Source organism: Podarcis raffonei, chromosome 9, assembly GCF_027172205.1.
Source record: "Podarcis raffonei isolate rPodRaf1 chromosome 9, rPodRaf1.pri, whole genome shotgun sequence".
In the NCBI taxonomy this organism is placed as follows: Eukaryota; Metazoa; Chordata; class Lepidosauria; order Squamata; family Lacertidae; genus Podarcis; species Podarcis raffonei.
In genome coordinates, this window is record NC_070610.1 from 8,497,829 (window position 1) to 8,522,889 (window position 25,061).

The following is a 25,061-nucleotide window of genomic DNA, read 5'->3' on the forward strand; positions in this document are numbered from 1 at the left end:
GACCATCTTTGCAAGCTGGCAGCCAAGAGCACCCTTCTGGTGGAAAACCATTTGATAATAATAATAATAATAATTTTTATTTATAGCCCGCCCTCCCCAGCCAAGGCTGGGCTCAGAGCAACTTACAAGCAATAATAAAAACAAGTTGAAGGATTACAACTTAAAAACAACATTAAAATACAACATTAAAATATTGAAACATTAAAATATTAAAATGTAGCCTCATCGCAGGAGGAGAAGGAAAGGAAAAAAGAAAGAGAGGGAGGGAATCAAATTGGCTCCAAGCCAAAGGCCAGGTGGAACAACTATGTCTTACAGGCCCTGCGGAAAGAAATCAGATCCTGCAGGGCCCTGGTCTCATGAGACAGAGCGTTCCACCAGGCTGGGGCCAGTGTTGAAAAGGCCCTGGCTCTGGTTGAAGCCAATCTGACTTCCTTGGGGCCTGGGACCACTAGGGTGTTGCTATTTATGGACCTTGAGGCTCTCCGTGGGGCATACCGGGAGAGGCGGTCCCGTAGGTACGAGGGTCCTAGGCCGTGAAGGGCTTTAAAGGTCAAAAGCAGCACCTTAAATCTGACCCTGTATTCCACTGGGAGGCAGTGCAGCTGGAAAAGCACTGGGTGAATATGCTCCCATGGCACAGACCCCGTGAGGAGCCTCGCTGCAGCATTCTGCACCCGCTGGAGTTTCTGGGACAGCTTCCTGTCCTATATTATGCTTACAACAATAATATCATTAACACAGTTCTTCAATCCAAAACTAAAAACCTCGTGGGGAAAAATTATTATTTGAATGCACATGACGATGAATGCAGTATGTGGGTTTCCCCAAGCATCAGATTGTTTATTTTACATTTCAGACTACTTTTAAGAAATTAATGTGTGATTTGTAGGTGCGCACGTCTCTGCAAAAAAACCTGCCCTATAAAAGCCCTGAGAGCTGCACATCTTAACGGCCTGCTATGACCTCATAACAAAGCCAGGGGATATTTCATTTTTGCTTGTTTTGCACAATGTCAATCTAATAGGCCGGGTTCCGCACACTTCTAAAAGACACTCCAATCTAGAAGAAAAAAAAATATTGGTTTATAGTATGGATATTTTAACATGCAGGCCTTTCCTTAATCCGCAGTGAGGAAACTCAGCTACAGACATCCAAACAGAATGGACATTTATTTTTCTGCTTAGAATTTCAGGCAGAGACTGAAGCTGCTATTGAATACTTTATTGGACCACATATTGCTGTACAGCAGTTTAGATGCACTCTGCACCCTCCCGTCATTGCTAAATCCAGGGGGAACTGGCAGGCAAAAGAATTAGCTGGACAGAAAGGGGAGGATTCCAAGTGGCTGTGGCTGGCTCTCTCTCTCTCTCTCTCTCTCTCTCTCTCTCTCTCCTGCTACCTTTCTCTTCCACTGAATCATATCAGATATATGAATACAGACTACAGCTTGCCCCCGATACAATACCTGCATATCTCCATGCCTACCCAAAACCTGCCCAAGAAGAAGAAGAAGAAGAAGGATTTAGTGCAGGGGATTGGGTGAGAAGCTCAAGTAAAAATGTACTATGAGGGTTGTTTATTAAAGATTTCCCCTGACCCACTTCCGGTTATTGTAAAAGGTAAAGGTATCCCTGCCCGTACGGGCCAGTCTTGACAGACTCTAGGGTTGTGCGCCCATCTCACTCAAGAGGCCGGGGGCCAGCGCTGTCCGGAGACACTTCCGGGTCACGTGGCCAGCGTGACATCGCTGCTCTGGCGAGCCAGAGCCGCACACGGAAACGCCGTTTACCTTCCCGCTAGTAAGCGGTCCCTATTTATCTACTTGCACCCGGGGGTGCTTTCAAACTGCTAGGTTGCCAGGCGCTGGGACCGAACAACGGGAGCGCACCCCGCCACGGGGATTCGAACCGCCGACCTTTCGATCGGCAAGCCCTAGGCGCTGAGGCTTTTACCCACAGCGCCACCCGCGTCCCTCCGGTTATTGTAGGAGGATGAAATTGCACATGTATTGCACATCTCTCCATAGGTAACGTGGTAATTTGTAGCTCTGCACTCCTAACAGTTTCTCTGTTACTGGTGCTAACGTGGAGTAATGTCTGATAATGGAACCAGTTGAATGCAGAGCGGTCATCAGGTTCCTGTACTTGAAAGGGCACACACCAAGGGAGACGTTCATCTCATTGAACTTATGGGGAAGATGTCTTATTGTATGACGTAGTCAAGCACTGGCATCGTCAGTTCAAGTGTGGTCGGACTTTGGTGGAACGGCTCCCATTCCTGGGCAACCACAGCAAGTGGAAGGCGCCATTTTCGAGGATCATCGCATAACCATTTGCCAACTAGCTGCAGATGTCAAGATCAGTGTGGGCTCTGCAGAAAAAATCATCCATGACCATTTGCACATGGGAAAGGTGTCCACACCATGGGTTCTCTGGCTGTTGACGCCTTTCCAGAAGCAGGAACAAGTCACATGCTCACGGGCTCTTTTGGCCATGTGTCACGAAAACCATGATGACTTCTTCGCCAGACTAATTACTCAGGAGGAAACATGGATCCATCATGAGACTAAATCCCAGTCCAAACAATGGAAGCACTCCATTGGTACGTGTCCAACCATCAGTGGGCAAGATCATGATCACAATCTTTTGGGACCAGCGCGGAGTAGCGATGATGGATTTGCTGGCAAAGGGGACCACAATTACCGGGACATACTACGCTTCACTGCTGCAGAAATTGTAGAAGGCCATCACAATTGAGAGGTGTGGTATACTGACCAAAGGTGTCCGCCTCCTGCAGGAGAACGCCCCGGTTCACAACTCGCATGTTGCTCAGACGAAAGTGTGGTCCTGTAGCTATGAAATTCTTCCTCACCCCCCTTATTCTCCTGACCATCGGACTTCCACCTCTTTCCAACCATGACATTGGGCAAGCTTTTTCCAGATAATGAAATGCTGATTTCTGAGGTCAAGTCATGACTTCTGACACAACCTGCCGACTTTTGCAGACGAGGTCTCCACAGCTGCATAAAGCGATGGAAGAAGTGTGTGACTCTTGCTGGTAGCTATGTAGAGAAGGACTAATAACTGTGCCCAGTTTCGTTTGTCTCAGTCTCAGTACGTCAGGGGAAATCTTTAATGAGCGCCCCTCGTAGTGATGGGTTTGTGCTGTTAGGGAGAGCAAAGCCTGCTGGTTCAACCTCCCCTGGTCAATCTTGAATACAGCCTTGAGGTACTCCTGCATCAGAGGCCCAGGAGCAGGTGAGACTACGGCTCCTCCTCATCCGATTCAGAGATGCTGGTTTATAACCCTGGTTTATAACTCGGTACAGTGGCGTTTAATCACTCGCTCTGCTTCTGTTGTCTTTGCCTGGCAGCTGTGGCTGCTTAAATAGGGGTGCTGTACTTTCTAGAGTGCTTTGGTCTAGCATCAGATCTTGCAGTGTACCTACCATTACAGCCCCTTCCTTCAATTCCAGTGGATGAATCTGGGTTAGGCATTGGAGTATTCGGTCGCGGTTAGGCATTGGAGTATTCGGTTGGAGGGGATACTCCAACCGAAGGTATCCCATTCAAGGGTATCCCATTCAAGGAATCCAGGGGGCGTGTCCTCTGTCTGAAGCCCAGACAGGGGCCAGGGCCATAGCACGATCCCTATCGGTGACCCTGGGGGAATTCCTAGTTGATGTGCATCAACAGGGCTCCCCCTATCGGTGGTTAACCCTTACTAGACTCCCAGCAGGCAGGCAGGAGTCAGATATAGTCATTGGTTCCAATGCCTAAGCCAATACCATTCACATTCTGTAATCAATAAAGTTGTGGCCTTTTTCAGCCCATTAACCTAAATTTTGGTGTCAAGTGTCTTTATTCTACAATGGGGGAGGGTTCAGGACCTTGCCACACAAACCACACCTATGCGCATCGAATCACCATTATCACTCACCAGGAAGTTAACTATAACTTCCTTCTCTTTTATGAGTCAATAAAGACACGAATGCATTGTTACATGAAGTAGAGGATCAGGTTTGGTTCTTGCAGCATGGAAAAACAAGACCATTTCCCCTTAAGTTAGCAGACTGCTTTCCCCCCGTCCAGATATGTTAGTTTGATGAATGCTATGTTCTGACCCTGGGCAGAGAGCTAGCAGAGAAGATGGACAAATTCCCTGAAGTACTTCAAGATTGGTTGTTGAACCAGAAGAACATGCAAAGCCCAAGTCTGCAGGTGTAGCTCAATTTATCTTCTCTGATACTCCCTTACAGGCTGGGGGGAAAGGACTTATCAGTGAAATACAGTGTGTGACAGAAGGAGGGGGGAGAATTCAGCAATAACTGATAGTCAGAAAGTGACAGAAGAGATTCATTGTGAGTATGTACAAAGTGACGGCCACTGGAACAAAATGTGCATTTCACACATACACTATGATGAGAATCTGAACATGAGGTAAATAAACAGGAAACAGATCTTGGGTTCAGGGGTATTAAATTTTTATATATATGTATAAATTGTGTGTCTTTGCTTTTCAATTTGCATTTTGTTATATTATTCCCTTTCTATTTTTAATTCTATTCTTTGTATATTGTATTGTTGTTTTATTGCTATGGCCAATGGCTGATGCAAATAAAGATTCATTCATTCATTCCCTGTAACTTGCTGTTATTTTTATTGATTATAGTCTAGAAATTATTTATTGTAACTGTTAAGAGTGAATTTCTGTTTAACTATTATTTGCTGATATTTAATCTTATTGTGTACTATTAAATTCTAATGGGTTATTGAATATTACCTTATTTGAAATAAGCTGTTTATTTAAAAGTTACAGTTTTATTATGACATTTTTTGGAACGGAACAGGTTGTTATAAGGTGTGTGATCTTTGCTGTTTCTTCAGCTTGTGAACTGCCTTGTGTAAAGTAATATCGAAAGGTGGGATATAAATTAAGGACAATGGTGACTTAAGATGACTGGCGAGGGACCATCATGTCTTGCTTTTCTCAAAGCCAGATTCATACAGGAGTTCAGCCTACACTCGAGTAGGACCCTGGCAGAGACACATGTCCAACTGGCATGTTCTCTCTCTCCTGGTCGATCGCTCGGGAGCTTCAAAAGCTTTCTTCAGCCCGAACATCACAGTGACGCATGCCAACCGACACCGGCACACTTAGGGATCCACAGAGTTTGCAGAGCATTGTGTGACAGACCTCAGCAACCCAGCATTTTGGCTAATCTACTTTATTTACATATAAACACACACGGAGCACTGCAACACGGCTCCCTCTCTCTCTAGCATCAGACAGCAAAGAGAAAAAGAACAAAGGACAATAGTCCCACTTCACAGAACGCAGTAACACAAACATCCTGTCTCCATCACTTCCCACTCCGTGGAGTCAAAACATGCACCGTCATGTGAAAGACAACAATCCCATGACTGCCTTCATGGAGCAGGAATTCTAACAAGTTGGTGGGCCAAACTATGGTTTACCAAGACTGCAGCTCACAGCTGCTTTGTGGTCCTGTTGACTCTTGTGCCATACTGAACTAAGCTAAGGTAGGGCTTAGTGTGTTGTCCAAACTCAGAATTTGGGTTAAGCTCCCTCCTCACTAACCATGAGCTGCAGCTCCTTTCCGTAGGGGCTATGCTATATGTCTACGGGGGGCGGAGGAGGACCACACAGAGATGGAATGGGATGGAGAATCATGGAATAGTCGAAGGAGCACTCCGTGCTGCAACATTTTGATGCAGGTTACCCTTGCATATCCCAAATAAATAAATAAAGGACCAGGTGCGCAGCCTGGGAGTCACAGGTGTCCATTGAGGCGCAGGTCAATTCTGTGTCCAGGGCAGCTGTTTACCAGCTCTATCTGGTACGCAGGCTGAGACCCTACCTGCCTGCGGACTGTCTTGCAAGACTGGTGCATGCTCTGGTTATCTCCCGCTTGGACTACTGCAATGCTACTTTTGAAGAATGGTGACTGGGAGCGGCCGCTGAGACCACATAACACCGGTCTTGAAAGACCTACATTGGCTCCCAGTACGTTTCTGAGCACAATTCAAACTGTTGGTGTTGACGTTTAAAGCCCTAAACGGCCTCGGTCCTGTATACCTGAAGGAGCGTCTCCACCCCCATCGTTCTGCCCGGACACTGAGGTCTAGTGCCGAGGACCTTCTGGCATTTCCTTGCTGCAAGAAGCCAAGTTACAGGGAACCAGGCAGAGGGCCTTCTCGGTAGTGGCACCTGCCCTATGGAACACCCTCCCACCAGATGTCAAAAAGAACAACTACCAGATTTTAGAAAACATCTGAAGGCAGCCCTCTTTAGGGAAGCTTTTAATGTTTAACGGACTATTGCATTTTAATACTTTGTTGGAAGCCGCCCAGAGTAGCTGGGGAAACCCAGCCAGATGGGTGGGGTATGTATAAATACATACATGCATACATACATACATACATACATACATACATACATTAAAAACTAAAATGATGCCTAGGGTGATTGAAATGATAAGAAGCTGGCTTGACATTTGTGGCTTCTTGGCTCTGAAAAGAGCTGAATTATGTGGAATTCAGTAGGGTGGTATGGGTCATCATGTTAGACATCAGAAATGACCCAGAGCCTTACATCAGTTTAGGTTGCCAATCTTTGAGATTTATGGGAGAAAGAAAATGGAGAGAGGGGGTGTCTCCCCTAGCAGGCTGGGTGGAAACTAGAGCCACTCTGTGGACACAGTGAATGGTACCTGATGGATCAGCAGCAGCAGCATAGCCCGGCTATAACTGGAAGCTGAAGAATGGATGCAGCAGGCATGGGAGAAGAGCTAAGAGCAAAAACTCTCACCAGTCCTGGAGAACTTGCAAAGGCTAAAACCTGGACACATCAGGAGAAACCCCCAGACCAGGCAGACCTAGGTTTTACATGCCTGCTTGAGTGCTTTATTAAAGATTTTTCCATACAACTACTGATCAGGACTAACCATCCCTTGTTTTTAAGATACAATAAAATCAAAGTCTAAGATGGGATGGCTTTAGGAGTTACTTAATGTCCCTCATACATATTTTATGTGAAACAGTCTGATCTGCAACAGAAAAAGAGGCTGTGGACCGTTAATTAAAGCAGCCCTCTACGCTCTCTTTCGGTTCTTAAATCTGTTTTCTTGGTCTAGATGAGTTACATTTCCAACCCACCCCATTCGCAGTAACAATTCTGTTTTCTTCTTCTCGGATCCTGAAAGCTCCTATTCATTGCTTTGGGCTCACCATAGAGCCAGAATCTATGACTAAATTGAAATAATGTTTACCTTGCTACAAAAAATAAAATAAAACGCATAATAAAAACAACTTTTTTTTGCCTCCATGCGGTATGGCATTTCCACAGTGAGAAAATAGCTCAAGGGAGTGGTGAAATTAATTTCAAGAAATTGGATTTTTGTGGGTACAAAAGACTTCAGAGTGAATGACTAACTGTGGGGACATTGGGATAAGAGGAAATATTCTCATTGACTTCAACAGAAGCCGGGCTGAACTCTATTAATAAAATTTAACTTCAAATGTTGCAATACTGAAGCAGTCATAGCCTCAGAAAAAGAGGGAAATTGAAGAATTTCAGAGGGCCAGTTTCAAATATACAGTGGTACCATGGTTCTCAAACTCCTTGGTACTCAAACAACTTGGAACTCAAACACTGCAAACCAGGAAGTGAGTGTTCCAGTTTGCAAACTTTTTTCAGAAGCCGAAAGTGTTCTGTTTTGAGTGCCACACTTCCGTTTTGAGTGTTACGCTTCCAATTTGAGTGCCACACTTCCATTTTGAGTGTTATGCTGAGGTCTGTCTGTTTTTGCTATTTATTTTGTGTTTTCGTTTTTGCAGCTTTTTTGTTTTCTTTTTGTGTCTGTGTGGAACCAAGTTCAGCTACTGATTGATTGATTGTGTGATTGCAGTACATTATTTATTGCTTTCATTTTATGGATCAATGGTCTCATTAGATAGTAAAATTCATGTTAAATTGCTGTTTTAGGGGTTGTTTTTCAAAGTATGGAATGGATTAATCCATTTTGCATTACTTTCTATGGGAAAGTGCACCTTGGTTTTGGAACGGTCTTCCAGAACGGATTAAGTTTGAGAACCAAGGCACGACTGTACTTCCAGTGCTTTGTGCCTAATGCTATTTGGACAACATTCTAAGTCAAGGGTCAGCAACCTTTTTCAGGCGTGGGCCGGTCCACCGTCCCTCAGACCATGTGATGGGCCGGACTATATTTTGAAAAAAATAATGAATGAATGAATTCCTGTGCCCCACAAATAACCCAGAGGTGCATTTTAAATAAAAGGACACATTCTACTCATGTAAAAACACGCTGATTCCTGGACCGTCCGCGGGCCGGATTTAGAAGGCAATTAGGCCGCATCCAGCCCACGGGCCTTAGGTTGCCTAACCCTGTTCTAGGTTGATCTACTCCACATGTTGGACTGCTGGTGCTGCAGAACTGAGGATGCAATAAGTTGCTAAGAATCCTGAGCTGCTAGAATGGAGTGTCCCACTTTAGACTGTTGGTGAGTGATCATAGATCTATAAATGGAAAACCAGCACATCAGGGAGAAGCCTTGGGTGGAAGCACACTTATTCATATGACAGGGGGTTTTTTTAATTGGCAATGAGGTCCCCCCCAAATGCAGTAAAGAATTCAAAAGCAGCACCCCAACCAGCTGCTTGAAGAGGGGCAGTTGATGCCACTACTTTAGGATTCTTTAGGGACATGGGTGGCGCTGTGGGTTAAACCACAGAGCCTAGGACTTGCCGATCAGAAGGTCGGCGGTTCGAATCCCCGCAACGGGGTGAGTTCCCGTTGCTCAGTCCCTGCTCCTGCCAACCTAGCAGTTCGAAAGCACGTCAAAGTGCAAGTAGATAAATAGGTACCGCTCCGGCAGGAAGGTAAACGCCGTTTCCGTGCGCTGCTCTGGTTCGCCAGAAGCGGCTTAGTCATGCTGGCCACATGACCCGCAAGCTGTACGCCGGCTCCCTCGGCCAATAAAGCGAGATGAGTGCCGCAACCCCAGAGTCGGTCATGACTGGACCTAATGGTCAGGGGTCCCTTTACCTTTACTTTATAGGATTCAGTCCCATGTTTTTGTCTAGCTTTAGTTTTTTAATCAATATGCTACTCTAGTTAGCACACCAGAAAAAAAAACACCACCCAATTCTTTGGTAAAATATATTTAAATCTTGATTGTTTCCATATTAGGTTTTGGGTGCAAAATTGAGCTATTCAGCACTTTTTGCAAAGTTTACAATGCAAGTGGAAATTTAAGCAGGCAGTCTTAAGCGTTACAGTCCTCTTTCTCTCCTCGTCAGGATTCTGTGTGTCTCCTCATTTGGCGATACATACTGCAGACGGAGTCTAGGCCCCTGCCAGTTGGGCCGCTGGGGCAGGTAAATGTTTCACTGCTGCAGAAGGTGGAAGCACGGCCTTGAATACCAAACTCCAAAATCAATTTAATTTGCATAAACCGCCAGCAATGTTCGTGTGGGAATTTCTCCAGCTCAGAGTGAAAGCAATCCCTTACATACGGCACAAGGGGATAAAACTGTTCTGGTTACCTCTTGTGTGATGACCCTCTCCCTATCTGGACTGGGGAGGTTGAATTCCCCCTTCTACTCCACTATAGTCCTAGCTCAGATAGCCCTCCCACCCCGCTTATTTTTTAAAGAAAAGAGACATGACCAGTTCTAATTATAATCGAATTATAACCAGTGAAAACAAATTTAATGTAATGTATAGAGCAGGGACGCGGGTGGCATTGTGGCTTAAACCACAGAGCCTAGGACTTGCCAATCAGAAGGTTGGTGGTTTGAATCCCCATGACGGGGTGAGCTCCCGTTCCTCGGTCCCTGCTCCTGCCAACCTAGCAGTTCGAAAGCACGTCAAAGTGCAAGTAGATAAATAGGTACCGCTCCGGCGGGAAGGTAAACGGCGTTTCCGTGTGCTGCTCTGGTTCGCCAGAAGCGGCTTAGTCATGCTGACCACATGACCCGGAAGCTGTCTGTGGACAAACGCTGGCTCCCTCGGCCTATAGAGAGAGATGAGCGCGCAACCCCAGAGTTGGTCATGACTGGACCTAACGGTCAGGGGTCCCTTTACCTTTATAGAGCAGGGGTTGGCAACGTGCGGCCCATGGGCCAGATCTGGCCCGTGAAGACCGTTTTACCAGCCCACGAGCTGCCCCAGAACCGAGCCCCCCACTCAGCAAGTCCCCCATGCGCTGCGCTAAACCGGCGTCGCACGGTGCAGGGACACGCCGAGCAGCGCCAGAAATTGCGTCTGTGCACACACAGATACCAGAAATCGCTTCTGCGCATGTCCAGACACCCAAAATCGCTTCTGCACAGGTGCTATTTTCGGTGTCTGGGCATACGCAGAAGCGATTTCCGACACCGCGGACATGTGCAGACGCGATTTCCGGTGTTGTGCTGCGCCGGTCCGGCCCATAGACGATCTCTGTGGGAGTGATCCGGCCCATGGCTGGTAAGCCTTGCTGACCCCTGGTATAGAGGCAGAACTAACGGGACTCAGACACCCATGTTTTCAAAGTAATTTATCAAGACGCTTAAAAGGGGGTCTAATTCTCCAGTGGAAATGCAAACTTGAGCTTCAAATGTACCTCTATAGGCTAAAGGTGGATGGATCGTGGAGCGAGTGTGTTTGTGGAGGATGGTGTGCACAGCAAACATGCATCTGTGGGGAATGGCTGAGACAGAACCTTCTCCTGGGTATCTAGTGTTGTATACAGGGCTTTTAAAAAATAGTAATTATATGTAGATACATTCAGTCATGTTCATCTGTCCACCTGCAGAACTGATTTAACTCCTCAGTGAGAATAAGACACGGCGTAACACAGGGGTTGCCAACACCAAGATGGCAGCTGGGAAAAAAGTCTCATTAAACATCCCATCAAAAACCCACAATGCACTGCTGGTTCTTCCTGCTCAATTCCTGTTTGCACCGTCCCAGTCTCTGCTATATAGACCCTGCTTCCTTAAACAGTTGGAAATAAGTTTTGAAATATTAAATATGTTAATCGGCGGAGAGAGTAATGGGCTACCTAATGAATTTGAGGCTGAAGTAAGATTTGAAGTAGGAGACTTCCTGGCTCAAACTTCACCACTCTAACCTTCCTGCGCCAGGAAGTGCAAATTTCACCTGATTACCATAAACATGAAAATAAAATGAGGAATTCTTTCAATCACACTGCCCTGAACCTAGAGAAAAATATGGGTGTTATGTACTGAGCTGAATCCTAGAACAATAGCATCCAGAATGCAGCAGTCTGATTGGTCCACAGAAGTCACCCAATCCAGCTCCAGGTGGAAGTGAAGCAGCGACTTGATTGGCCTGCAGGAGCAGTCAATCAGGCTTCTGGAGGAGGTGAATCTGCAACCTGATTGGCCTACAGGAGCAGCCTAGAATTAGCCAATCACACAGGGCCCATTGTGTAAATAATGTATATATAGCTAGACGTTTTGGGGAAAGTTTCATTCATTGCTACTACGAGCTGAATAAAGAGCATGAAATTCACACTCAACATAGAGTATATTTCAATGGGATTTGTGCCAGTCCTAGATAAACTGAGCCTTACATAAAATATTCTAACAGTGCAATCCTATGAAGAAAGTTCCACTTTCTTGAAACCTAAGAGTTTGTTGTTCTGATTTATGCTCTTCTCTAAAATAAATTCGATGCTATCTTAAACATGGATCCATGGTAGCAGTAAAGCAGACCTTTCTCACAATTTTGTTGCCTTTGAATTTTTTTAAAAATGGTGTGTGGGGGGGGACAGAAATCACATCTTCTTATTCTCTTGGTTGCTTCTACTGAATGCTTCAGAGATTCTTCTCTTCTGTAGTTTCAGTGTCATCCTCTTTAATTTTGACCTCCAGAGTTCACCTATAATCAGCTTGGGTTCTCCTACACAATAAACCTTGTCTTGGGGGCCAACTTAAACCAAGACCTCTTCACCCTTCACAATATCCTGCCTATCAAAGCCTGCCTCAGAAATGGCAATAGATTTCATTCCTGCTTGTGTTGTGTATCCTTAATGCCCTTAACAAACAGCTTTATTTCTACTGTAGCAATTCTACCTCTCAGAATTATATTACTTGCCAGCATAGCTTCCCAACTACACTGGTGCCAAAAAAGCAGGAAAGATCATTCGTGGAGTCATCACTGTAAAAACCCCAAACCCAAATCCTATAAATTTCCAAACCCTTTCCATTGATTTGCTCCAAGCTATCTCATTCCCATGGACTGCAAGAAGATCAAACCTCTCCATTCTGAAGGAAATCAGCCCTGAGTGCTCACTGGAAGGACAGATCCTGAAGCTGAAGCTCCAATACTTTGGCCACCTCATGAGAAGTGAAGACTCCCTGGAAAAGACACTGATGTTGGGAAAAATTGAGGGCACAAGGAGAAGGGGACGACAAGAGGACGAGATGGTTGGATGGTGTTCTCAAAGCTCCCAGCATGAGTTTGACCAAACTACGGGAGGCAGTGGAAGACAGGAGTGCCTGGCGTGCTCTGGTCCATGGGGTCACGAAGAGTCGGACACGACTAAACAACAACAGCAACAACAATCTCATACTCCCTCTAGCTCAGGTTATCCATTAGAAATATATATGAATTAACTTTCTTAAGTTTTGGTCTCTGCATTTTTTGGGGGTACCATCTACGACCTAGGTAACCCATCTTAGATGGATCTGTTCAGTCACACCCTGCCTAAGCAACAGACTGTCACAAGGTCCGACTGCACCTAACTAGATCAGACCCAGCTGGATGTAAACACAACTGGGCTGCAAAAGCAGCCTGAAGAGGACAACACAGCCTTCACCTGCACAGAAGGCAAGGGGTGGGGTGCTGGAGGAGAAGCAAGAAGAAGCAGCTGCAAACTCTGGAACAACGAAGAAGGGAGCTTTAGGAATAACATCAACACAACTTCAGAGCAGCAAAGAACATGAAGAGGCAGATTTAAAGTGAGGACGGTTAAAATAGAGGACTGGAAATAGAACAACCACATAGTTCTGGACACTGAAGAAACCCTGAGGAGATGGAACCTTGTCCAGAAAACTTCGGATAGAGATAAAATCTGTACAATTAAGCTTCTCAGGAACCTTACAATGACAAGAGCCTCAGACCTCCTTAACAAAGAAGAATCTTGAGAAGACCTTGGGGCTCTGAAGGAATATTGCCAAAACCTTCAGGGGCTACAGACTAGGCCATTGCTTTCCCCTAGGGGTGGGCTCAAACGGCCACCCCCAATTCACCACCACTCATTGTGCAAATGGCAAAACGGGGTGGTTAGTTTTTTGTTTATGGGGTGGCAGGTGGTTCTGATGACTTTCAAAATGGTTTGAGGGGCTTAAAATTTTGTGTGTCCCCCCCTTTCTGTAAATAATGCTTTTTCACTTATTTCTGAATCCTATGTTTAGGTGAATGGGGCTCCCAGTTAAAAGAATATGATGTCCATGGTAAAAGGTAAAAGTACCCCTGCCCGTACGGGCCAGTCGTGTCCGACTCTAGGGTTGTGCACCCATCTCACTTAAGAGGCCGGGGGCCAGTGCTGTCCGGAGATACTTCCGGGTCACGTGGCCAGCGTGACAAAGCTGCTCTGGCAAGCCAGCACCAGCGCAGCACACGGAAACGCCGTTTACCTTCCCGCTATAAAGCGGTACCTATTTATCTACTTGCACTTAGGGGTGCTTTCGAACTGCTAGGTGGGCAGGAGCTGGGACCGAAAGACAGGAGCTCACCCCGCCACGAGGATTCGAACCGCCGACCATACAATCGGCAAGTCCTAGGCACTGCGGTTTTACCCACAGCGCCACCCGTGCCCCTATGATGTCCATGGAGCACCTCATATTTTAGAAATTATGCACAACCCCAAATAAAAAATTTAATGCTCCCAGATATAATTGTCTCAAATATAGTGTACACAACTGTATTGTAGATACAGAATGAAGGCTATAGTGTACACTTGCTTAACAGTTCCCTATGGCAACCAAAGTTTATCTCCTATTGCTTTTGCGGTTGGCTGCTTCTGCTTCTGCATAGTTAACTACTTTAGGCTTGGAGAATAAAAATGATTTGTTCTGGCCATCAGTGGAATTTTTCTTAAGGATTATGACCAACATTTGCAATATGCAGTGAAAGAAAATTTGATGCCTTTTATTTGCATAAATTTAAAAACCTATTTAAAAGCATATTAAACAATGTTAACAAGTCAAAAATATTTGACTAAAATAATGTGAAGTGCTGACTTTAAAAATCGTTTCTTTGTAGGATATAGCTTTGTGTATGTCAGTTGAGGAGAATGTTTGCTTCCAAGTACATAAAATGAAATCGCTGGCTCCCCTGCCCCAAAATATATACAATTACCTCAACCCCAGTCCTCCAAATTCACTATCTGAATTCCCCTCCATGTTTATGTAGCCCTGTGTCAGGGAACCAGAGGATCTCCAGCTGTTGCTGAACAAAGACTCCCATCATCCCTGATCAATGATCGTGCTGGGTAGGTCTGATGGAAGTTGCTAGAAGCCCAGAAGTTGTCCACCCCTGCCATTATATAAACGGTATTGCATTTATCTAAGTTTCTGATTACTCAGCATGTGAGGTCCTTGTGTGACACAGAGACTACTTCAACACTGAGGTCCATCATCTGCTTCTCCCCTATTTAGGTCATCCCCTACATTAGGCATAGGCAAGCTCGGCCCTCCAGATGTTTTGGGACTACAACTCCCATCATCCTTAGCTAGCAGAACCAGTGGTCAGGGATGATGGGAGTTGTAGTCCCAAAACATCTGGAGTTTGCCTATGCCTGCCCTAGATACACACCCACATTGCATAAGGTCTTGCCCCCTACTATGTTCCAAGTCTACACCTAGAATGAAAACCTAGTTCAGTCCTCAACTGGGGAAAGTTAGGATTAAAGATGCCTTAAGGTTGCTAATCCCACCCTTCTCTAATTCTTGCTTTCCAGTTTTAATAGGGACATGGATTGTTAATACTTGAGGAGCTGCATGTGCTGCTAAAATTATGACTTGTCTACTGTATCTTCTTTTTTTTACAATCTATTTGGCACATCTTAAGACTTTAGCTAATCTGCCACTTTGCATCTGCTTCAAAGTATTCTGCACCTGCAGACAATTTGCATTTTAAACCTTGCCACACGAACCCAAAATTGACACTTCGGTATGTACATGGCGAGACCAGAGAAGGGAACCCCTTAGCGTGTAAAAGAGCAAACTTCAGACGCTCTGCAAGGATCAAACTGCAATGGGAGAAAATTCATTTTTCCACCACCATAAACACATTATAGCCAATGCAGTACAAACTCAGGGAAGGGACCAGAAAGGAGAAATGGTTTTGGAATGGTGCTCCTGCCTTAAGAACTGAGCTTTGCCTTCGCACCATGGCCCTCTTTAGACGTAACCAAGCTTAGCATTTGAGTAACTGAGAAAGCGAGTCTAACTCAGCCATAAAGCCCAGCTGAACGTTGCTAGGTGGAAGCACTGGGGAGGGTTTTCTCAGGGCTCATCTACACTAATTTTCCTCAGAGTTTTCTAGGCACAAGTCTGCACTTTCCCAGTCCATGCCTGAAGATTTTTGGTGTGTGTGTGTGTGTGGAGGCAGGGACAGATTTAGGTTTGATGAGGCCCTAAGCTAGTGAAGGTAATGGGGCCCTTTACAAGTCCACTTGTCTTTTGTCAACAACCAACTGTCGCTGTTTTTTGTGTTGAATATATGCCATATGGTAATTAATGGACCTCATAGGTATCTAAACCCATTTGCACATAACAAATAGGAGCCTACACAACACTGTTTCTGTATGAAGGTTTTATTTTATTTGTTTTTTTATCTTATATTTTAGAAATGTACATCCAGGTTTTTTTCCTTTAAATTTTTTTGGGGGGCACCAAGAGAGTGGGGCCCTAAGCTATAGCCTGTTTAGCTTATACATAAATCCAGCACTGAGGGGGGTGGGGTGCCCTACAGCTTTCCTCACAAAAAACCTTCTCTTTTAAATATTTCTGCATTGCAGGGGGTTGGACGAGAGGATCCTCAGAGTCCCTTCCAATTCTATGAAATCTGTGGTGGCCATTTGTTGCTTATATGATAGGCCAGTCACAAGGAAGGCAAATCCTGGTGAAAAGCTCTCTATGATCCATGGAAAACCCAAATTGTTCTGCTTGTTCCAATTCGACACTAAAGAGTGGGTTTTCCGGGGAAAGCAGTGAGTCAAAGAACCATTGCTCAGATATGGATTGTGAAAGTGTGGACCTGCGTCTAGAAAGCATGGGGCACAGTATGGATGAAACCCCTCCCTTCTGAGATATAAGTGGCATGGTCTCTTATGAATTTTCAGCACCATCTGAAGATTCAGGTCTTAGTACCTGAGGCTGTTCACAATTGCTCTAACTATTGGTGGTGTGTTTTAATATCTCCTGCCTTGTTTTTAAGCTCGTTGCTAATTTTAAAGTACCGTATTTTCCGCTCTATAAGACACACCAGACCACAAGACACACCTAGTGTTTGGAGGAGGAAAACAAGAAAAAAATATTCTTAATCTCAGAAGCCAGAAGAGCAAGAGGGATCGCTGCGCAGCAAAAGCAGCAATCCCTCTTGCTGTTCTGGCTTCTGGGATAGCTGCGCAGCCTGCATTCGCTCCATAAGATGCACACACATTTCCCCTTACTTTTTAGGAGGGAAAAAGTGAGTCTTATAGAGCAAAAAATACGGTAACTGGCATGGTCTCTTATAAATTTTCAGCACCATCTGAAGATTCAGGTCTTAGTGCCTGAGGCTGTTCACAATTGCTCTAACTATTGGTGGTGTGTTTTAATATCTCCTGCCTTGTTTTTAAGCTCTGTTGTTGCTAATTTTAAAGTGCTCTGTGCGGAATTGCTTTGGGAATCAAGGGCTGGCTTAAGATACTTTTATTTTTTTAAAAAATCAGCTGCATACAATGACGTTGCTTACTGTTGTGGACAGGGGATGTGGTCGACAAATGGCTTGCTGCACCTTGTGGATAGCATTGATGGTAGCTAGCCAGCAGCAGCACACTGTCACGGTGCTAACTGAAGCATCCCCTACCTCCACTGCTGTTTCCTGATGGATTTCAAGACCCAAGAAATTCTTGATGAATTTTCCTCCATCCACAACTGCACTGCATTGCTGGCTGACAGCACTCATAGCAAACCGCTTCCCATACGTGGCTGATAAAATAATAGAGGGGCAGGAGGTCAAGAGCTGGTGTGTGGGTGGATGTGCTAAATATTGATCTGAAATCATCAGCCAGATGTTGAGCTGCAGGTCTCTTTAGACTTATAGTTTTGAAATACTGTTGTGTTCGCCAAGGAGATGCTTTCTCAGGCAAAGTTAACTAGTGTTTTCATTACTCCCCACCTTCAAGGGACTGCCTTCTTTCTGTTCACTTCTGTTCCATATTTACCTGGCTAGACAAGACCCTGGAAGAGTTGCTGAGCAGAACAGATCCCAGGTTCCCCAGGAAACTGGTTTGAAAATGAAGGGAAATTCTGGGGCAGGCCGTGACAAAACTCACATGGTCTTTAGGCTACAGAAGAGCTTCTGAGGGCTGTAACAGTAACCTTTTCAAAAATTGCTCATGGTAAGCTTACCCTGAGGTAGTTGAGGGTGAAGTTAGTGAGACCCATGCGGGTGATGTTTTTGGACAGCTGTTCCAGCACCTGAGGGTCTTGTGCCTGTAACGGAAAACAAAGAGACAGTCTCTCATGCTCATGGAAATGCAACAGTAAAATTATAAATCAAGGACATGCCTAAAAAAGGACATGCTCTCTGAAAGCAAGCTGCCAATTTATAAAAAGCATCCAAGATTTTATACTGAACATTAGACACTAATTCACTGAGGGAAGGAGAGTGCAGTGCCCATTTCATTCCAAACACTGGGTTATTAGCATTGGTACTGCTAAGCTTTTTGAAAATCATACTTTAGACTAGTCGTTATATCAGGAAACCTTGCTAGCATTGTCGTCTCCACACTGAAGTAAAGGGGCTAAAAATGAGAGTAGTGTCTTGTTTTGAGGTCATTTAGTTCTTTTATGACCTCAAAACAAGACACTACTCTAGTTCTTTTATAAGGGATGTGGGTGGCGCTGTGGGTTAAACCACAGAAAGCCTAGGACTTGCTGATCAGAAGGTCGGTGGTTCGAATCCCCACGACGGGGTGAGCTCCCGTTGTTCGGTCCCAGCTCCTGCCAACCTAGCAGTTCGAAAGCACATCAAAGTGCAAGTAGATAAATAGGTACTGCTCCGGTGGGAAGGTAAACGGCGTTTCCGTGTGCTGCTCTGGTTTGCCAGAAGCGGCTTAGTCATGCTGGCCACATGACCCGGAAGCTGTACGCCAGCTCAAGGTTTGAACTAGGACTTTCTTGGATCACAGCTTACTCTGCTGCACGAGAGCAAGGATTTTAATTCCACTGCGGGAATAATTCCCATTCTCCTCAAGGGTTTCTTACACACATTACCTCACAGTAGCATAGCAACTAAGGGTTAGTGAAACAAATCGGGGGGGACGGGACCCGACTATAAAAATAGTTACAGCCTTACAAATTACCAATGGAAAAAAGAAACTCCCCAATTAATATGCTCGAGAGCAAAAGCAAACATACAGACAATGTCGGGATGCTAAATTTCATCTACTGGTGTAGTATGGTATCACCAACGGAAAGTACGTGAAATGCGCAGGAAGAGAAAGAAGGAACCATTCCCCTCACTTAGAAAGCAGGAAGTATACAAGACTGATCGCTTTTTTGTACAGAGGAGTAACCTGGGCCTGGAGTAACAGTTGGGACAATGCTGGCGATACCCTATATGGGTGCTGCAGAGCTCAGAAGGATGCAATTAACCAATGGACTTCAAAACTGTTTCTGACATGTGCTGATGTACCCTTGGAGCCCAGCTGGGCAAAAGGTAACTCATGCAGAGATTGCCGACATATGTGTAACAAGCAAATAAGGTCCCATCTGCACAACACATTTATAGCGTACCACTTTAAATTAGGGTTACCAGATGTCCCCGGTTCCCCGGGACAGTCCCTGGATTTGCAAATCTGCCACCGGGAAACGTAGCAGCGGCAGCCTCAGCAGCCCGGAGCCAGCCTGGTAGCGCAGTTGGCTCTGGCTGGCTTCAGGAGCTGCTCGCTGCTGCCAACACTGCCAAAGGGGAACCGGGATGTACAGATCTCCTGACCCTTCCCCCTTCGTTGTGACAGATCGGGGGAGGCTCAGGAGTTGTGGGTGGGCGGCCATTGCCCAGGAGGGGCACAAGGCGCATGGTTTCTCTGCCAGGCAAGGCGCAAAGCCCTTCTTTCGCACCCAGTGAAACATAAATGCGCAGTTTTTAAAAAACTGGGCAAACGTGGCAGAGAAAGGGGACACGAGATTGGGGAAGGTTCGGGACTGTTGCCCAGTTTTTTTAAAAAACTCTGTGCATTTGTTTCACAGGGTGCAAAAGAAGGGCTTTGCACCTTTATACACCATGCATGTGTGCTTGGGCCCAGGTTCTTTTGCCTCACCATCCCCACTACTGACTCCCTGTTGCTACTCAGCTAAAAAAAAAAGTGCCCCCACATTCATTGAAAAAAAATCTGGTAACCATACTTTAAATAGCTGTGGCTTCCCCAAAGAATTATGGGAGCTGTAGTCTGTTAACTATGCTCACAATGCTCAGAGTGGTTTGACAATCAATCCCCCCTTCCCAGGGAAATATGGGGGTTGTAGCTCTCTGGGGCAAATAGGGGTTGTCCTAACAGTCTCAGCACCCTTAACAAACTACATTACCCATGATTCTTTGAGGGAACTGTTTAAAGTGGTATACTTTAAAGGTATGGTGCAGATGGAGGCCCCAAAAATGTAAAAATAAAATAAAATCCAAGGTGGCGTATTTTTACTCTTTAAAAATAACTTTTATGGATATAAGAAATGTGCCTCCGAATTTAATTCAGAAAGAAAGTGTGCATCAGCTTAAGTTGGGGAGACACTGTCTACTTATTTACATCCACAAATGCTTGTGACACACCAACATAACATCCTTGTTTACAATGCGCATAACTCTAAGATAACTGGCTGTGACAGCAAATGGTGGGTTTGGATTGTTAGTCAAAATTTAATGGATTAAAAAAAAAAAGCAATTCTGGCCAATTACTTACATGCATGGCTAAAATACTGCGAGGGACTAACTCTCTGTATTGTCTAATTGTAAAGTGCCAGGTTTTTATTCTCATAAGGTCATCAAATGTAAATTCCAAGATAAGACGTCCTTCTGTGCACACCTAGGAGAAATGAAGAAAAAGGAAGGAAAATAAACAAACACACACACACTTCTTTGAGGAGCCTCTATAAAACTAAAAGAAACCAAACAAAATACAGTCCTAAGCAGGCTAAGTAAATGCCAATATACTTTTGTTATTCAGCTTTATTGGGGAAATTGTATCCCCTCTGGAAAAAGAGAGGAATTAAGAATGAACAATTAAATAAGCAGGCTGTGGATTTTATAGCTCTGTGCAATCTAAATCCTATTTTTTGTTTCCCTCCAAAATGGCTGGTGCTGATTAATGGCATAAAGGGCACAATTCTAATCCCCTGGCGCTGATGGTGGAGACGCTGGAGGTGAAATAGTTAAACAGGTTACCCAATCAGAAGCCAGGGAGGTGGAGTCAGAGGGACTATAAAACCAGCTCTGAGAGGGGCAAAGGGAGGAGTTCGTTGGGAGTTGGGTGGTTGGTTGGAGTGAGAGTAAATTGGGATAGAGTCTGTGGGTAGGTTGAGTTAGTGTAGTAAAATAAGCTGAGTCAGGAACAGTTAGGAGCTAGGAAGACGAGTAAATATCTGAGAGGTGGTTTAGTGAGGGAGAGCAGGTAGCGGAAGTTCTAGGTCTGGATAGGCACCCCATGATTGTAATTGACCGATACCGTTTATGAAACCACACGCTTGTTAAACTGCAATAAATAAACAGAAGTTTATGTTCCAATTTAACCCTGACTGGACTCAGTATTGTACCAGGTAGGGCCTGGGTGGTGGCAGCAAGAAATCAAGTGGTGGCACAGGGATCAATAGATGGTGAAATGTCCGGGGACCCTGTGTGATCGCCACAGGAGAAGTGGGGACTTCACCATGGCAGGTGCTGCCTGTGGTTCTGTCACTGGTGGCGGCTAGCAGACAGCCCCCCAATAGGCTGTTTCAGAGAATGGATTCCCCCATGGAGCTGGATTCTTGGGCCAATCGGCCACTGCAAACCCATGTATGAAAGCCACCCCACCTCCTGCCTTGGCTGACCTGGGTGGCAAGGCTTCAGATATGGTGGTGGGCTTGCATTCCATCGCTCCCAACCAGAGATCTGTTTTGCTCTGTTCACCTTTCACTCTAGATAACAGCTGCAATTGTGCAAATATAATATCTAGTTGCTGAACCAGAGGGTCCTGTATTCTTTATGTAATAGACATTAAACAATCTTATGTAATAGGCTGAGCTATAAAAGTTCTACACTTTCCAAGTGGTTGTTAGGTTTACTCTGGTATGTGCCACATTCAGTAGTCATTCTTCGGATAGTTATTTTCATCCTTCCCATTATCTATTTTTTGCTTTCTGTTTTATCTTTCAATCCTTTTTTTGTCCTTTTGGGGGTTCCTCCTCATCTTCTTCTGGTGCCACAGGGCTTGTATAATGGATTGCACACCAATCGCTTCTCAATTTTGAAAAAGTTTTAGCCCCAATTTCCTTCACCGATTCTTTTTGTTTAAACATTTCTGTCCGCCTGATTTGTATTCGCAGTTGCATTCAAAGCTCTCTAGGCTTGGGCTTCCTTTGAGACCAGGAAACCACAATGCTTAATTCACATAAAAAGGAGTACTGTGGAGCCCCTGAATTCTTCTCCCACATTACAATTGGAGCCAGAGGAGAATTTATAGCATACCCGACAGATAATCCTTTTATAGGTCAGATGCCTCATAGCGAGGGATATTGTAAGATGGGTGAACCATGGAACTAATGAGGGGCGAAAGAAGAGTCTGGAGGGACCTGTGGATATAGGAAAGGAATGATGGCACATTTTCTCTCGTGTGTCCTGGGCTGGCTTTTCAAAGTGGCTCTAGGGCAGAACCAGTGGCTGATCAGGAACAGGAAGTGGGGAATTTCAGAGGAGGACATAATCAAAGGGAATATTTATTTACTTTGGAGCCCTGACAAATTCTGGAACCTGATTTGGTAATTTAAGAATAGCATATCTTACAGAAGGGACGCGGGTGGTGCTGTGGAGGGACGCAGGTGGCGCTGTGGGTTAAACCACAGAGCCTAGGACTTGCCAATCAGTAGGTCGGTGGTTCGAATCCCTGCGACGGGGTAAGCTCCCGTTGCTCAGTCCCAGCTCCTGCCCACCTAGCAGTTCGAAAGCACGTCAAAGTGCAAGTAGATAAATAGGTACCGCTCCGGTGGGAAGATAAACGGCATTTCCGTGCGCTGCTCTGGTTCTCCAGAAGCGGCTTAGTCATGCTGGCCACATGAAACCCGGAAGCTGTATGCCGGCTCCCTCAGCCAGTAAAGCGAGATGAGAGCCGCAACCCCAGAGTCGGCCACGACTGGACCTAGTGGTCAGGGGTCCCTTTACCTTTACCTATATCTTACAGAAGCACTCCTGTTGTTTATGGCAATATTTAAAAACATATTCTTAATTAGTGTAAACCAGGGGTGTCCAACTTCCAAGAGACTGTGATCTACTCCCACTATAAATAAACTGGGAATGATCTACCCATTGGATTGACCAGTTCTTGAGCTTTTATTGGGGAGAGAGACCAGGTTCAACCAGGGACAGGCCGCAATCGACCGGTAGATCATGATCGACCGCTTGGACAGGCCTGGTGTATACTAATCTGGCCATTACAGTGTGTGTGATTTATTTATTTATTTTTAAAAAATCTGCATTAAAAGCTGTAGTAGTAATGATATTGATGAAGTTTCTGGGAGCAACTTGCCCTAATAGCACAAAGCAGTAGGGCAGGCAGAAGGGTTTCTAGTCACTGTTGGCTGAGCTCCACAGAGTTATACTGGTCAGCATAAGGAGGGGGAGAAAAGCACCTTAGCCCTAGGTTAGGAGCCTGGGAAGACAACCAGGAAAGGGAAACTGTTTGACATAGGAAAAGAGAGAGCTAGGGATTGGAAGAGACTGTGGTCCTGAGGGTGAGACTAGTGAGAGCAGCATGAGAGGAGGAAACAGAGAGCCACACAGGCCCAAGAGCTGCAGAGATGAGGCGGGATGAAATTTCACATACTTATTTGAAAAAAAATTAAGCCAGTCCCTCCAAGTCTTTGACTGGAGGCCTCTAGAACATGGCGGGCAACCTAAGGCCCAGGGCCGGATCCTGCCCAATCGCCTTCTCAATCCGGCCCGCAGACGGTCTGGGAATCAGCGTGTTTTTACATGAGTAGAATGTGTGTTTTTATTTAAAATGCATCTCTGGGTTATTTGTGGGGCATAGGAATTCGTTCACCCCCTCCCTTCAAAATACAGTCTGGCCCCCCACAAGGTCTGAGGGACAGTGGACCAGCCCCCTGCTGAAAAAGTTTGCTGACCCCTGCTCTAGAACTAGGGCTGACGTCTGCTATGGCCTGTGCCTCAGGAGGGGATCCACTGACAGTCATTGGGTCTTCTTCCTTGAAGTTACATGCCCTCCTTGAGCAAGAGAACCACAAACAGAAGCAAGAACAGTGTGAATGAGCTGCAACTCCAAGAAATTTGAACTGCTTTGTTTCGTTTCGGTCCTTGTTTTTATGTTTTTACTGTGTATTTTTATTCTGCGAACCGCCCCAAGATGCTTGGATGAAGGGCTGTATACAAATATATAAAATAAAATAAAAATAGAAGTGACTTTTATGTGTGTTGTAACAGGAAGGAATCTGTAGCTGCTGCTCATACAGTAAGTAGCTCTCTGTGCTGTACCCAAAAGCACAGCTCTGCTATTATGGCTACCTTGGAAGAATAAAAGTGTTCTCTTTGGACAGGAGGCAGCGTTCTTCCACTGACAGATTCTGACAGCAAACCCAGGGCTCGCTTGGCTTCAGGTATTTCCCAGAGCTTTTATTTTGCTTGTTCCCAAAGCAATTCTCCTCTACTGTTGTATACTAGGGCTGTTTTTATTTTAATTATTTAACAAATAAAACCCATCCATCTGCAGAAGAGTCGGGATGCATATGACACCCCAAATTAAGATACGATTAAATACCAGCCTAAGCAGAATTATCTTAAATCCCATGTTCATTCTGTCTCCTGACCACCAGGATCCCCTTCCTGACCCAGGAAGCAGCACCCCTTAGTTTCCTGCCCCTTGAGTGTCCGGGGGAACTAGCAACTCTATACGATGGCTAGCGTGATCAGATGCTAAGGAGCACAGGGCTCTCGTATATTTAAGAGTTGTTAAAGCAAGGAGACTTTGCTAGCAAAGTTTTTCTAGGGTGGAAAAATGTGCCACAATTGTTTGCAATTTTTTCTTGTGTATGTGTGCCTGTTTTTTGTTCTGTTCCTGCTATGGACAAGAGGTGGGAGTTTCTTGCTGTGGATGCTTGTGGGCAACCATTCAGACCTCTCAGGATGAGGCCTGGATAAGCTGCAGAGTTTGGGTGAAAGTTTTATGTTTCTCAAAAGCCACAGAGGGAGAGTCCATTGGCTCAGAGTGGGGCCTTCTTTGTGCGAGGGACAGAGGGACGGGCTACCAAACATGAAACATGGAGAGGGAGCTGTTGCCAAGACCATAGGTTGTTTAATCTGTTTGTTCATCTTGTGCTTGTTTTTTTACCTAGTTATTTGCTTTAATTGAAAATTTGATTATTGTCATCACAGGTTTGCTTGCTTATCCTGTGACAGAATTGCCAATTTGTTATTTATTGGACCTGTTTATATGAGCTGGGACACGGGTGGCACTGTGGGTTAAACCACTGAGCCTAGGGCTTGCCGATCAGAAGGTCGGTGGTTCGAATCCCCGTGACGGGGTGAG

The 25,061-nt window shown here is 45.3% G+C and overlaps 1 protein-coding gene across 8 annotated transcripts in view; it reads right to left on the reverse strand.

The window, feature by feature from the left end:
* LDB2 (LIM domain binding 2) overlaps positions 1-25,061 on the reverse strand; it is a 239,770-nt gene that overhangs the window by 26,938 nt on the left and 187,771 nt on the right. For all 8 annotated transcript variants that reach the window (XM_053402737.1, XM_053402735.1, XM_053402736.1 and 5 more), the window contains exons 4-5: positions 20,229-20,351; positions 17,680-17,763 (exon numbers count right to left, since the gene is read on the reverse strand). In XM_053402737.1, the coding sequence (XP_053258712.1) occupies positions 17,680-17,763; positions 20,229-20,351 (207 nt within the window). The remainder of the gene's footprint in view (positions 1-17,679; positions 17,764-20,228; positions 20,352-25,061) is intronic.